Source organism: Raphanus sativus, chromosome 6 (assembly GCF_000801105.2).
Source record: "Raphanus sativus cultivar WK10039 chromosome 6, ASM80110v3, whole genome shotgun sequence".
In the NCBI taxonomy this organism is placed as follows: Eukaryota; Viridiplantae; Streptophyta; class Magnoliopsida; order Brassicales; family Brassicaceae; genus Raphanus; species Raphanus sativus.
Window position 1 is genome coordinate 5,153,819 of NC_079516.1, and position 12,824 is coordinate 5,166,642.

Here is a 12,824-nt window from a genome sequence, read left to right on the forward strand (position 1 = left end):
CCTCATCAAATATTTTTTTCTAGCATATGACCAACTAGGTAAGTAGCACGGATCCATTTTTCGCACAGCATACAACTCTTCTTCCCACAACATAACAATTTCTGTTTTATGTAATTATTGATAAGATTTATTTTTAATATACTTCACTTGTAAATTAGTAGAGCACTTGGTGTAGCTTTTGCTTATTATTTATTATTCAGAGTGTTTGGTGACTTTAAGTACTAATTTGAAGTTCGGTAGACGTCTAAAGGTACACGTCTAACTTGTTTTACTTTGAAGTTCGAACAGTAATTGAACAAAAAAAATACAGTATAAGGAGTGAACATGAAAAATAATGCAAAACAACTCATCTGAAAGAGAAAGACACACGTGACCTCGAATTTGGCACGTAAAATATGACATTGCTGCTAAAGCATGATCAGGTGGCGACAGATGACAAATGGCTTCATTGAAATTTAACAAATACACTTCACCTACAATTTACCCTTTGAGTTTATCAAACGAATCGAATCACTGGGCATGTTCGTGTTTTCTTGGTCGCATCTTATAGATAATACTATGATAGTACCATTCGGTTGTAAAATCATTTGTCTCCATGCTTCCTTTTTTCTCTTTGGTCAAAGTTTCCTTTATTCTCAAGAGCATAATTTTTTTTTCGTTGGCTTTGAATTACATGCTCTTCTTCTGCCCATTCGCTATCATAAACTCTTCGTATTTTCTTTATGTTTATCCTCTAACATTACTTCAATTACTATAATCAAGATCGTTCTAGAGACCACGTTATACACACTAGTTATAGTTCAATGAAACTAACACACTTAAAAATCTTGTGAAGCAAACAAATCTTTAGAAAAAACTCAATAGATATGTTCCTTAAATCGTACAAGATCTATTTACAGTTTCTTTTATACATTTTATTTTAAACATGTTGATTCCAAAAATAAACTAACCGTGATAAAATGTCAGTGTTTGATGTTGAGAATGTCGGGAATGGGTTTGGACAACAGATATATTTAGAGTTGATTAGATTACTGTCGCCACTATCTGGGTGGCCTTTTTTTTAATACAAAAGATATGCAGACAAAATAAACTGAAACTTGGAGAGCAAAGAACATGTGATAAATATCTTTATATTAGTTCAAACTTACGCAGAACTTTTGAAGAGTGTCTGAAAACCATAGCAAACTGCAGAAGTGAAAAAAAAAAAATTGATGCCTTAGGATTATTCAAAAAGCAAATACTGCGTCCAAATACTTCATGAACTTCACCTATGCGATTCAGGCCTTCTTGACAACCTTGGAAAATGATGGTGCAGCTGTTCCTATAGTTGGTGATTCCTCACGATCATTACCATCAACATCAACCTTAGTAGGCCCATGCTATGTTCCAGGCATCTCCATCATCATCATTGCCTTCCTGTAAAAACACGTATCATTATTTCATACTACGTAGAAAACAGAATGGAATGTAAAATGAAACTAACAATGGCAAAAAAGTCAGGTAGTGACAGACGGTCACCTTCGCTGAGAATGCTGAGAGATAGTGAATATTTGATGGTCAACCCAAGTACGTAACGAACCATATAGCGTCTAGGAATGCAGGTTTTGACTTTTGAAACTTTAAGACAAACATGTGAAAAAAAAAAAAATATAAAAGATGGAAAGGCATTAGAGTTCATACCTGAAGATGCATGATTAGTGGCATTCCCTTACTCTGCCTCTTGGTTCTCCAAAGCTCATATATTGTTTTCATTGCTTCCAAGGATCTAGCTCCGGCCATCAGTTCTTGAATTTCGATTAAGGTAAAGTGATCAAGTTGCTTTACGTACGAAGCCTTCTCAAACATGTTCTCAGTGATCTCATAAGAAGCACTATTCTCAGCAACCAGAACACGATCATGAATTCTCGCAAGGAACTGCTCATCATCGCTGTTCATTTCATACAAAACACGTGAAGGATTCAATGGCATCTCAACATCAGTTTCAGTCTGCCGGTAATATTTAGAAGAACTGCAAATAAACTCAGTTTCTGAAATCAACAAACGGAATTGAAACTATGTGAAATAAATATTTTGACGGAAAAAAAACAGAATTTTCTTTAGATTTTATGCATGAATTTGTTTTAAAATAAGATGATCATGAGTTTGAAGAAAGAAACGACCTTAGCGTTAAGGAGGAACATATCACACACATCAACTCGCCAGCACCTTTAAAGTTTCTGGCTTCCCAGAATCTGTGCAGCCGAACATCCACCGTGGAAGAACAACGACCAAATCAGAGATCAAGATAGACGAGGTAGCCATTATACTAAAAATATATAATTTCTCTTGATTTAGGGATCAGATGATGCTAAGGGGATGAAGCTGTACCTTTTTATAGGTGAGAATTCTCACCGCCTCGAAGAAGGTTAAGATTCATTGAGTGCAAGATCGTGATTGTAGTGGACATGAAGATTCATTGAATCAACGCGACTTGTAACTGTTTGGAGGTGAAGAAGCGAAACGACATGAACAGATACTTACTTGTAGATTATGAAGAAGCCGTCATTGTTGGTAGACTGAATCAGATCTTCAGAAGCGACGAACCCTAAAATTCGGAATCAGGAAAAAGATGTAAGGGAAACATGCCTAACATTTTGATTTAGCTTTATTATTAATCTAGGTAGCATTTTGATTGGCTATTGGGGGTTGAGGTGAATTTAAAAATTCACTCTGATAGGTAAACTCAAGTTTTGTTCCTTATCTCTTTCTTATTAATCAAGGAGCATTTTTTAAGATTAAACTTAAATGTGTAAGTTATTTACATGAGTGCCATGCTGACGTGGCGGCTCACTTTCACCTCAATTATGTAATCACCCTTAATTCACTAGAAAAATTACACTCAAATGATATTGTGGTAATACTCGATTTTTTTCATATACATTATAGTTCACAAAGAGACATTGGAGATTTCGTGTTTAAGGAAAGTCTTCATTGTCAAAATTAATGATGGTTGCCATATATATATGACGTTATAAAAGACAATATATAATAAGGAAAGATGTAGTATAACTATCATAATATATTGCCATATATAATGTTACCAAATCAAAGATCATTGTCATATATAATATTACGAAATTATGTAGTATAATGTTTTTTTTTGTAAACTATGTAGTATAATGTTGCCATATATAATATTGTTTTTTTTTAATGAAAGATGTATCAGAAGCCATTTTTATAAAGATGAACACAAATATTGTAATTCGAATTTTAATATAAATATTGTAATTTTTAAATAGTATGACACACAATTAAATGTTCACATATACATTATTTGTATTAAAGTTTGACAAAACAGTCTACATCAGAGAGCAAGTGAACACAAAATAAAAATAATAATTTTTAACTTTTTATACCTTAACTTTTAAATATGAACACAAAAAAATAGCAACATAGACAAGTGTTTGCACCCCATACCTTAACTTTTTATATTTAGACTTTGAATTAAATATTAATCAAATTGATCAAATGTTTAAAAACTATACACAACGTTAATGAATCTTGTATAGTAATATTAACGAAAGGTCCGTTTTTATATATCTACGAAAGGTCCGTTTTTATATGACGAAAGTATATTCTTTCTCTTCTATAAGCAAAATGAAAGAATATACTCTTAGTCCGTATCATTTGGAGATCAATTTTTTTAAAAGTTATATCTTAAGTTTTTATAAATTAAAAAGAATCCTGCTTAGATATTATTTAATTAGAATGTCAATTTGGTTTACGTGGCACCATAAGAATCAATAGAAAAATTAATAAGTCCAAAATCTAATTGTTAGAAAAACATATATTAGTCCAAACATAAATGTTTACGATATGATAAACTTAACACCAGTGTTGTTAAACCCGGACCGGAGACCGAACCAGAAATATTTTGGATCATGGGTCAATGTGGTTCGACCTAGTTCGATTTCGACCGGGTTGATGTATTAAACTGAATTTAATAATATTTTGTATATAATATGCATATTTTAGAAAATAGCAAACTGAAATGTAATAACAAAAATAAAAAATTTAATAGTTCAAATCTAAATCAATAGGAAAAACACATTTAAAGTTTACTCTCCAGATCACTATAAATTTTTATCACTTTTAAAAAAAATTATACACATTAGTACAACGTTGCGACGGTTGTTGATTTTCATTATGACAGTTATTGATTTTCTGTGTTTGAATTGGTGGAAATCAAATTTATTGATCATTCTCTTCAATTGCTTAGTACATCGCAAAAGTTTTGTAAAGACATAAAAATACAAAAGTATAAAATACGTTCTGAATTGCAGTTTTGCAGAGCCGTCACAGACTTAAAAAGAATAAAAACGTCAAAAATGGTAATACCTTGTGAATTACAGTTTGTCAAAAACTCTATTTTTATTTTATTTTTAAAACTAATTATTTTATTAATATTTTTTTTTTCTCTACGAACCAGGGTTTTGCCGGTTCGTTGGGTCGTCGGTTCCCGGATTTTTAACGGTTCAATATGGATTTTTATCCGGTTCAATTTTAGTTGGGTTTTAACATTAACCCAACCCGGCTTGATGTCCGGTTCACGGTTGAACCCGGTCCGACCGCCGGTTCGGTCCGGGTTTAACAACACTGCTTAATACTCTGTGATCTCATTAAATTAATACTTGGCGGTCTTATTAAATGAGATTTTCTTTAAACGGCTCAAAGTTGATTTATATTGTGATCCAACATCTATTTAAATCAAGTGTAAGATTTAAATATTTTTTTAAAAACAAGTGTAAGATATACTCTTAGTCCGTACTACTTTGACATCTATTTAAATCAAAGTTTGCTATATATTATGACCTAAACATTGCATGCTTTTGGTATAAATAAAAAAAATAGTTAAAAGACGATTTGATATAAAAAATAGCAAAAAGACGCAGCTATTCAAAATTATTTTGTTTATAAGGAAAAAGGAATATTGTTCAGTTTTGAGGCTTTCCTCACGTACATAAATTTACAAAGAATAATACTGAAACTAAATTGTTTTGTTATTACCAAACGAACTTATACATCAATTTTTTTTCCTTACAACATAGTTCTTAAGAACTTAGATTATGAAATTTATGTTTAATATTAAGAAAAATCTTTGGTACCTACCTAATTGTAGTATAGGAAAATATTAATAATGACATTTCGTAGTAGTTAATGATAAATTAGGTGTCTTCTTTCACCATGTGCAGTAATTTTTAAAAATATAAATTATAACTAAAAATGAAATTTTATTCTTTTTAGCAATATTTTAATATAATTTGATTTAATTTAACATAAAATTAAGATTAAAATAATTTTGTTTATTTAAAATTATATTTTAATATATATATATATATATATATTAAATAATAATCTTAGATAGATTTTCTATCTATTTATTTTGGTTAAATATATTAAGTCATTGGGTATAGAATCAATGAAAAATTGATATAAAATTATATAGCTATCAAAACTTAATAATTAAAATGTTTATAGAAAATTTAGATATATAAGAAACTAATGATTTTGCGATTAAAATTATTTTAAAAATTGTAGAATTTTTTGAAAATTTTAGTAATAAAAATTGTATAACAATAAAAAAATATATTTTGAAATTTTTATTATCATATTTGAATATATTTAATAAAAATTGTAGAAATTTTTAGAAAACTTTAGTAATAAAATTTTAAATATTAATAATATTTACCAAAATGACAATATAATGCTAAAATAACATGTCAAATATGTTTGTGGTAGTTATTGAAAATTTACATAAATATTAGTTCACTATATAACGCTAAAATATGGTTTCTAGATAATTAATGCTAATTATTTTAAATTTCTAAAAAAAATCCGAAAATTCACTTATGCCTACTATATATATACGGTTGAGTTTTTTCTTAGAAATACCATCATTTTTCACAATTTTTAATTTATGATTATAGGAGTATCAATGACAACATATTTAAATTGTTTGATTTGGGTTTTTATACTTTTAGGTGTATCAAATATTTATAGTTAGTTATTATTATATATTGAAAACATAGATACCAAATATATTTTGATCACAAGAACACATGTTTTTCGAAAACATCAAAATTTTACAAAATATGAAACGTAAATTTTTAATATATATTTCACCCTACACAAGTCGCAGGCCTATGCATGTATGTTACTTCACCAAATGCATACTATAAATATCTATAATCACGTCGAGTTCGAATATCGTACATTCGGAGTTAGTTTTTGACCAATATAATCGTGTTACAACTTAATATATGAAATTTAATAATTATATCTAATATGTAAAATCTTAATGGTGTGACAATATAAATTATGAAATTTAATTACTTAAAATAGACATATCATTATGGCATATCAAGAAAGGAAAAACAAAAAAAAAACTTTGAAGATATATCTAAACATAAGAAAAAAAAACAAAAAAAAAACTTTGAAGATATATCTAAACATGAGATTCTTGTTGGAAAAAGATTTTGTTTTCTCCAATATATATTAGGATTTGGTTTAATGATGCCGACCCTGTATTCTTATAAATACATACACTTATAACCCTCGAAGAAAGCATCCCAATTACAAATCACAAATAAATTGCTCCATCAAAAGCACACGTACTAAGAAGAGAAAAGATGTCGCTGTCTTCTTCACAAAAGAAGTTGCTGGTAATCCTTGTGGCCTTTGCATGCGTCTTCACATCATGCGCAGAGGCATGGAGCTGGAGTTGGAGCTCGGGTTCAGGCTCAGGCTCAGGCTCAGGCTCGGGTTGGGGTTGGGGCTGGGGATCCGACGGCTCAGGCGGATCAGCCTCAGGCTCGGGTACAAACCCTGATGGTTCGCATTGGAGTTGGAAGTGGGACCCCCGGTCAGGCTGGAGATGGAGTTCAGACTCAAACGACACGAAGCAAGGCTCATCCAACCATAACGTTACTAACCCAGGCACATCAAATCATAACGTTACAAAGCCAGGCTCATCGAACCATAACCATACTACTAGCCCAGGCTCATCGAACCATAACCACCATAATGTTACGAAGCCAGGCTCATCGAACCACAACCATAACGTTACAAAGCCAGGCTCATCGAACCATAACCACCATAACGTTACGAAGCCAGGCTCATCGAACCACAACCACAACGTTACAAAGCCAGGCTCATCAAAACATAACGATACGAGGTCAGGCTCAAACGATAACTCGGTATTTGCAAAACCAAGAGAGGTCGTAGTGGGAGGATCAAGTGGATGGAACTACGGAGTGGATCTTGAAGAATGGGCTTCCAAGACTACTTTCCATGTTGGCGATGTTCTTGGTAAGTCGTAATTGTGTATTTTCTTGGATGATTTATAAAAAGAAGTTTTTGGCTAATTAAATTATTGTTTGGATATTTTTGCAGTTTTCGAGTACAGCAATATGACAAACCGAAGACATGACGTGTACTTGCAAACAAATCTATGGAGTTACAGGACCTGCAACATCGAAAGTAGAAATAAGATTGCTTCATCGGAGGATGAGAATGGATCTAAAGAGAGCTTCAAATTTACTCTTGCAATGTCACAGCCTTACTCTTTTGCATGCGGAGAGGATAACGGCTTTTATTGCCGTACCTATAACATGAAGTTCAGCGTTCTCCCTGACGCCTGATGAGTCCTCTCGTCACTCAACCCTTTTGCCTTTGTTGCTTTTTTTTTTTGCTTTCGATTTTCTTACTGCAATATTATTAGAGTAGTTGCTATGTTTTACTAGTTAAGGTTTTCTTATTACATAATGACTTGAGGAATAAAACAGAGATGAATCCATGTCTTTTTCCTTCATATTTTTATTTTATAGAGATATTTTCAAGGCTCATGCTATTTTATAGATTTTCTTACACCGTTAGAATCAATTCAATTACTATTGTGGCTGTATATTGGCGTTTCAATTCAGCATCGTAGTTAGCAATTTGCACCAGTTGTGGCTAGTAAAAGTCTTTATGGAGACATCTGCTTTGAATGTTGAGGATGCTTACACTCAGCTGCTTTCTCAGATATACCGTGTAAAGAAGGCTTTGGATGTTGGAGATGATGATTCGGCTACTCTTCCTAAAGGACAGAGTATTAATGTTGGGTCGAAGGGTGATGTCTCCGAGTCCAACAAGGTCGGTTGCTGCTCAAGTTGATCTCAGTGAAAGCCATTTGTTTCTTAGGGGAACTATATAGTTTGGTTATCTATGGAACAGATGATTCTCCGTTGTCTAGTTACTTTTGGTGTCTTCTTGTTCCTTCTTTTGGTATAACTCTCTCGGATCTTTATAATGTTCTATCTATGTTTACATGATCATATTAGACAATCTATGAACATAAAAGGGTGCTTTAGATGAATGCAACACTAAACTTCTGAGTAGCAAATCAAATGTACAAGGAACCAAGAAGCCTGTACAGTTTTCTCACTGAGCCACTAGTTACAGGTTTTACTCTGTTTCTCTTATGAAACCATTATATGAAAGCATGAACAAAAATAATGAAAATGAAAATCATACAGACAGAAGGGCTCGTGATCTAACAATAATACACCAACAACTACACTTTCATCTCTTTGTAAATAAATCAAATACTGCAAAGCAGATTAATGCAACTTATCACTACAGTAGCATATTAGCAAACCGTAGTTTTTCTCTTTTTATTTACCTATTTACAATGTCCCCAAAATGGTACTCGATGGGGAGATTAAATATGGGCTGAGATTTACAGATTTGGGCCAAACACGCCGAAGTAGTAAATATTTGTCCCTCTGTCTCCTTCAGATTCAGTCTTTGGATACATCTAACTAATATATGCAACTAGTGAAACTGTAGATTCAGCAGAAGAGAGCTTGGCATCTTGGCTGAGATGCAGAGTGAATTTGAAGGGGAAGTTTTTATTTTATCATATGAAGCAATGCAACTGGTTAACGTAGCCACACTTGAGGAGATTTGAGCATCAGATAATCACCTAAACTGCAGATACGAGGGAACCTCCACTTGCAATTATTTTTTTACCAACCACAGACAAAGACACTTGCTCTGCAAAGAATCTACTGGTAATGTAATAATATGTTGACACTATCCTTATTGAGAAAGGTTTCTAGTGTAACTTTTGACAATACTTGTTAGCTCCACAAGTGAAAGATTGAATTTGCTTTTAGCTAGAAAGATATACTACCAAACTCATGCTTTTAGCTAGAAGCAGAATCAACAAGACAAGGCATCCAAGTGAATCACTTGATAACTACATAAACTAAAAAACGCCAGAACCACGGCCACAAACGATACCAGGCTGATAAAGAGTGAAAACAAAGGAGTTATTAAGTCTTGCTAATGCATTCTCTCTTCCTTCCTTAGATTACCTATACATCGTCCAGAATGCATGATTAAAAAGAAAAACCCACTACTGGTTCAACTATTCTAACTCTGGTACTGGTTCCCGCCGCCATCACGGTTAGGTGGATAGTTGGTCTGGTACTGTGGCTGCTGCATTCCACCGCTCTGCTGCTGGTAGTTGTTGTTACCTGGCCATCCTTCATTTGGTGGACCTCCTCCCATGTTGTTCTGCGGTGGTGCTCCTCCGATGTGGGTTTGTGGTGGTGGTGCTCCTCCATAGTTCGGTGGTGGTCCTCCTCCATAGTTTGCTGGTGGCCTCTGTCCTCCCATGTTGTTCTGAGGTGGTGCTCCTCCATAGTTCGGTAGTGGTGCTCCATAATTTGGTGGGGGTGCTCCTCCTCCATAGTTTGCTGGTGGCCTCTGTCCTCCCATGTTGTTCTGCGGTGGTGCTCCCCCATAGTTTGCTGATGGCCTCTGTCCTCCCATATTGTTCTGCGGTGGTGCTCCTCCCATGTTGGATTGTGCTGGTGGTCCTCCATAATTCTGAGGTGGATAAGAGCCTCCAGCCATGTTCTCTCTCCTCACAAAGTTTCTGGTTTTATCAAACTTTCTAGGACCACGCTTGTTTTTATCATTTGCTTTATCGTTGTTCCTTAACCATTCCTCGTGGTACTTGGGATCATAAGGAACAGCTCTCCCATCAATGAAGGGTTCCCCTGAACACCAATATTTAAAAAAAAAATTACATCAATCTAAACTCTCTATGATCCAAAATATAAAACTCTCCACATAGCAAAATCAACTCGAACTCTACTAGACCACAAAAACAAGCAAGTGTAATAGAAGAGTAAAGCAACGCCCTTTAAGCCATACCTCCATAGTCTTTGTTCCTCACATTAAGGTAAGAATCAGGAAGAACCCAACGCACATTTGGCAACTCTGGAAAGTTATATAAAACAAAGATACAAGTCTAACACCCAAACACAGAATTGGACAAAAAAAAAAAATTAAAACCTTGTTCAACAAGGCAAATATAAAAAAAAAACCTTTCAGCTTGTGAGAAAGATCTTCAGACACAAGTGCACCGAAGGCAAAGTAACACCGATGCGAAACAGAGTAGATCTTCATCCTCGCTTCTTCTTCACTGTCCAAATTTCAAAAAAAAAAAACAAAAAACATATCAAACAAAAAGAGGTTTTTCAAAACTGATTCAAGTAATGAATTTAGGGTTTATCACCTGCCAACAATCTGAGCTAGGGTTTTGATATAACCGTCAATGATCTCGTCTCTGGTAAGATCACCCTGAGGCGGATCAACAACCACGAGCCAATGCTCGAAATCGCAGCCATCGAGCAAGATCGTCTCCTTGGGAGGCCTGTACGACCAGTTAGGGTTCCGATCGTTCAGAGAAGAAGATGCCGTGGCCGCCTGCGAGGAAAGACCTTTCGCAGAGACGAATCCACCACCGCGGTGGTGGACGACGGAGGACAATGCTGCTGCGGCGAGGGGACGGGATCGGCTGAGGGGAGCAGACGAAGCGAAGGATCGATTCAGAAGCCTGGGAATGGAGCGAGAAATGGAACGCGTCGCCATGGGAAAGCCTTAGGGAGAGTTGTGAAGAAGGAGAGGGTTTTGCGAGGGTTTAAGAGCATCAATATTGGTGTCCCATGATTTTGTGGCCTTAGACATATTTAATTATAAATGTTGTGTTAAGGGAAAGAGTTAAGGGCACTTGTTAAAATGGTGATTATTGGTAGGGAATATATTTTGGCCCTTAATAATATAAGTGTTTATTTTAATAAATATGATAAATGAAAGAGAAGTTATATATAAAACATATGAAACCCAAATTTAACATAAAAAAACAAATTACAACAGTTGCCGAAAAAAAAATATTACAACAAATTACAAAGAAAAAAAAACATCACAGACATTATAAAAAAAAAGGAAAGAAACATTTTATTCAATTCATAGAAACTTTATAATTTATATGTTATTTGGAAGATGTCCAAATTTAGCCCATATATTTTCAATCAAATCAGCTTTTAATCGTTGATTGGTTGGTGTATCCTGAATCCTTCTTCGAGCATCAATTGTATTGCGGAGTGTATGATCTAGACCGACGGAATATGCACCTTCTCCTTCTCCGTCAATAAATTCTGAAATGTTACGCAGACTGTATGAACCTCGTTCATTTTCGACAATCATATTGTGGAGTATGATGCAAGCTTTCATTATATTTTTTATTTTTTCTTTTTCCCATAATTTAGATGGATTTTTAACAACGGCGAATCTAGCTTGCAGGACTCCAAAGGCACGCTCAACATCCTTTCGGACTGATTCTTGCTTTTTAGCAAATAGCTTATTTTTCTCACCCTGTGGAAGTCGGATAGATTGAATAAAAGTCGCCCATTTTGGATAAATACCATCTGTGAGATAGTAAGCCAAGTGATATTCTCTTCCGTTGACGTTGAAGTTGACTTGCGGAGCTATTCCGTTAATAATGTCATCAAAAACAGGTGAGCGATCAAGAATATTAAGGTCGTTCATTGTACCTGAAGCTCCAAAAAACGCGTGCCATATCCAGAGGTCATATGAAGCTACCGCCTCCAATACAAGTGTTGGTTTTCCGGTTCCTCGTGAATACATTCCTTTCCAAGCGGAAGGACAATTCTTCCACTCCCAATGCATACAATCGATGCTTCCAATCATCCCCGGAAAGCCACGTTCTTCTCCTTCAAAGAGTAGTCTTTGAAGATCCTCCGGTGTAGGGCGTCTTAGATATTGATCTCCAAACAAGTGGATTATTCCGGCAGCAAAACGGTGCAAACATTTTGCAGCAGTTGTTTCACCTAGTCGTACATACTCGTCAACTGTATCAGCCCCAACACCGTATGCCAATTGACGAATTGCTGCAGTACATTTTTGGAGCGGAGTTAGACCAGATCGCCCGGTTGCATCTTGTGTTGGGCGAAAATATGGTACTTCGGTAGAGAGACGATTGACAATACGCATGAACAAGGGTTTGTTCATTCGAAACCGTCGCCGAAATAAACGATGCCCATATGTTGGACTTTCACTAAAATAATCATTCCAGAGTTTGGTGGCGCCTTCTTCCCGGTTTCTCTCGATAAAAATTCTTTTCTTGCGCTCTTTAGGTTCTGGAAAAATATCACCGTCTTCTTCAGATAAATCATCAAACATGGAATCTAATTGATCATTATCTTCTCTGTGGTAATGATAATGAGAAGAAGAAGCCATCGACAATTTTTGAAAGAGATAAAAATTATTGGAAATAGGAAAAGAGTGAGCAAGTGTATTTTGCAATTGAGAGAAGAAGGCTATTTAAAGAAGTGCATTTCTTCTCCCGTGATACTATAGTTGCAATTGATTTAATCTTGTGACTTTTTCATGTGATAAAGTCACAATTCACATGATATATGCTGCCAAAA

General features: G+C 34.6%; 4 protein-coding genes across 10 annotated transcripts; 1 reads left to right on the top strand and 3 right to left on the bottom strand.

Moving 5' to 3' along the window:
* Positions 1-956: 956 nt before the first annotated feature.
* On the bottom strand, positions 957-2,678 carry LOC108810519 (uncharacterized). Of its 6 annotated transcripts, none has more exons than XR_008935930.1 (6): positions 2,521-2,677; positions 2,368-2,394; positions 1,681-2,231; positions 1,519-1,589; positions 1,269-1,416; positions 957-1,185 (listed from the first exon to the last, which is right to left on the bottom strand). XR_008935930.1 is itself a non-coding variant. In XM_056989200.1 (5 exons), the coding sequence occupies exons 2-5, from the start codon at positions 2,189-2,191 to the stop codon at positions 1,380-1,382; spliced, it is 468 nt and encodes a 155-aa protein (XP_056845180.1). In that variant the 5' UTR covers positions 2,192-2,231; positions 2,368-2,674; the 3' UTR covers positions 1,193-1,379. The 6 variants fall into 6 exon arrangements, 2 of the variants coding, with proteins under 2 accessions (XP_056845180.1, XP_056845181.1); XR_008935929.1 differs by having other exon boundaries at positions 1,681-1,927; positions 2,160-2,231; positions 2,368-2,673; XR_008935927.1 differs by having other exon boundaries at positions 1,681-2,008; positions 2,160-2,231; positions 2,368-2,673.
* Positions 2,679-6,594: 3,916 nt separating this feature from the next.
* LOC108810351 (uncharacterized) lies at positions 6,595-7,883 on the top strand. The gene is made up of 2 exons (XM_018582469.2): positions 6,595-7,347; positions 7,432-7,883. The coding sequence occupies exons 1-2, from the start codon at positions 6,669-6,671 to the stop codon at positions 7,677-7,679; spliced, it is 927 nt and encodes a 308-aa protein (XP_018437971.2). The 5' UTR covers positions 6,595-6,668; the 3' UTR covers positions 7,680-7,883.
* Positions 7,884-9,265: 1,382 nt separating this feature from the next.
* On the bottom strand, positions 9,266-11,067 carry LOC130495454 (multiple organellar RNA editing factor 8, chloroplastic/mitochondrial-like). 2 transcript variants are annotated; one of them, XM_056986833.1, is made up of 4 exons: positions 10,610-11,066; positions 10,419-10,516; positions 10,246-10,311; positions 9,266-10,088 (listed from the first exon to the last, which is right to left on the bottom strand). In XM_056986833.1, the coding sequence occupies exons 1-4, from the start codon at positions 10,963-10,965 to the stop codon at positions 9,457-9,459; spliced, it is 1,152 nt and encodes a 383-aa protein (XP_056842813.1). In that variant the 5' UTR covers positions 10,966-11,066; the 3' UTR covers positions 9,266-9,456. The 2 variants fall into 2 exon arrangements, with proteins under 2 accessions (XP_056842813.1, XP_056842814.1); XM_056986834.1 differs by lacking the exon at positions 10,246-10,311 and having other exon boundaries at positions 10,610-11,067.
* Positions 11,068-11,358: 291 nt separating this feature from the next.
* Positions 11,359-12,633, bottom strand: LOC108837759 (uncharacterized). The gene has a single exon (XM_018610778.2). It carries the CDS (start codon positions 12,631-12,633, stop codon positions 11,359-11,361), a length of 1,275 nt encoding a protein of 424 aa, XP_018466280.2.
* Between the last annotated feature and the right edge of the window lie 191 nt (positions 12,634-12,824).

What these genes read in the sequence shown, in the direction of transcription:
- LOC108810519 (XM_056989200.1), bottom strand. Translation starts at nt 2,191, where the DNA reads ATGTGTGTGATATGTTCCTCCTTAACGCTAAG. An exon ending in TGTTCCTCCTTAACGCTAAG is followed by an intron (nt 2,009 to 2,159) that starts GTCGTTTCTTTC and finishes GTTTATTTGCAG; the next exon opens with TTCTTCTAAATATTACCGGC. An exon ending in CACTAATCATGCATCTTCAG is followed by an intron (nt 1,590 to 1,680) that starts GTATGAACTCTA and finishes CTGCATTCCTAG; the next exon opens with ACGCTATATGGTTCGTTACG.
- LOC108810351 (XM_018582469.2), top strand. Translation starts at nt 6,669, where the DNA reads ATGTCGCTGTCTTCTTCACAAAAGAAGTTGCTGGTAATCCTTGTGGCC. An exon ending in CCATGTTGGCGATGTTCTTG is followed by an intron (nt 7,348 to 7,431) that starts GTAAGTCGTAAT and finishes ATATTTTTGCAG; the next exon opens with TTTTCGAGTACAGCAATATG.
- LOC130495454 (XM_056986833.1), bottom strand. Translation starts at nt 10,965, where the DNA reads ATGGCGACGCGTTCCATTTCTCGCTCCATTCCCAGGCTTCTGAATCGA. An exon ending in TCTTTCTCACAAGCTGAAAG is followed by an intron (nt 10,312 to 10,418) that starts GTTTTTTTTTTA and finishes ATAACTTTCCAG; the next exon opens with AGTTGCCAAATGTGCGTTGG. An exon ending in GAGGAACAAAGACTATGGAG is followed by an intron (nt 10,089 to 10,245) that starts GTATGGCTTAAA and finishes ATTGGTGTTCAG; the next exon opens with GGGAACCCTTCATTGATGGG.
- LOC108837759 (XM_018610778.2), bottom strand. Translation starts at nt 12,633, where the DNA reads ATGGCTTCTTCTTCTCATTATCATTACCACAGAGAAGATAATGATCAA.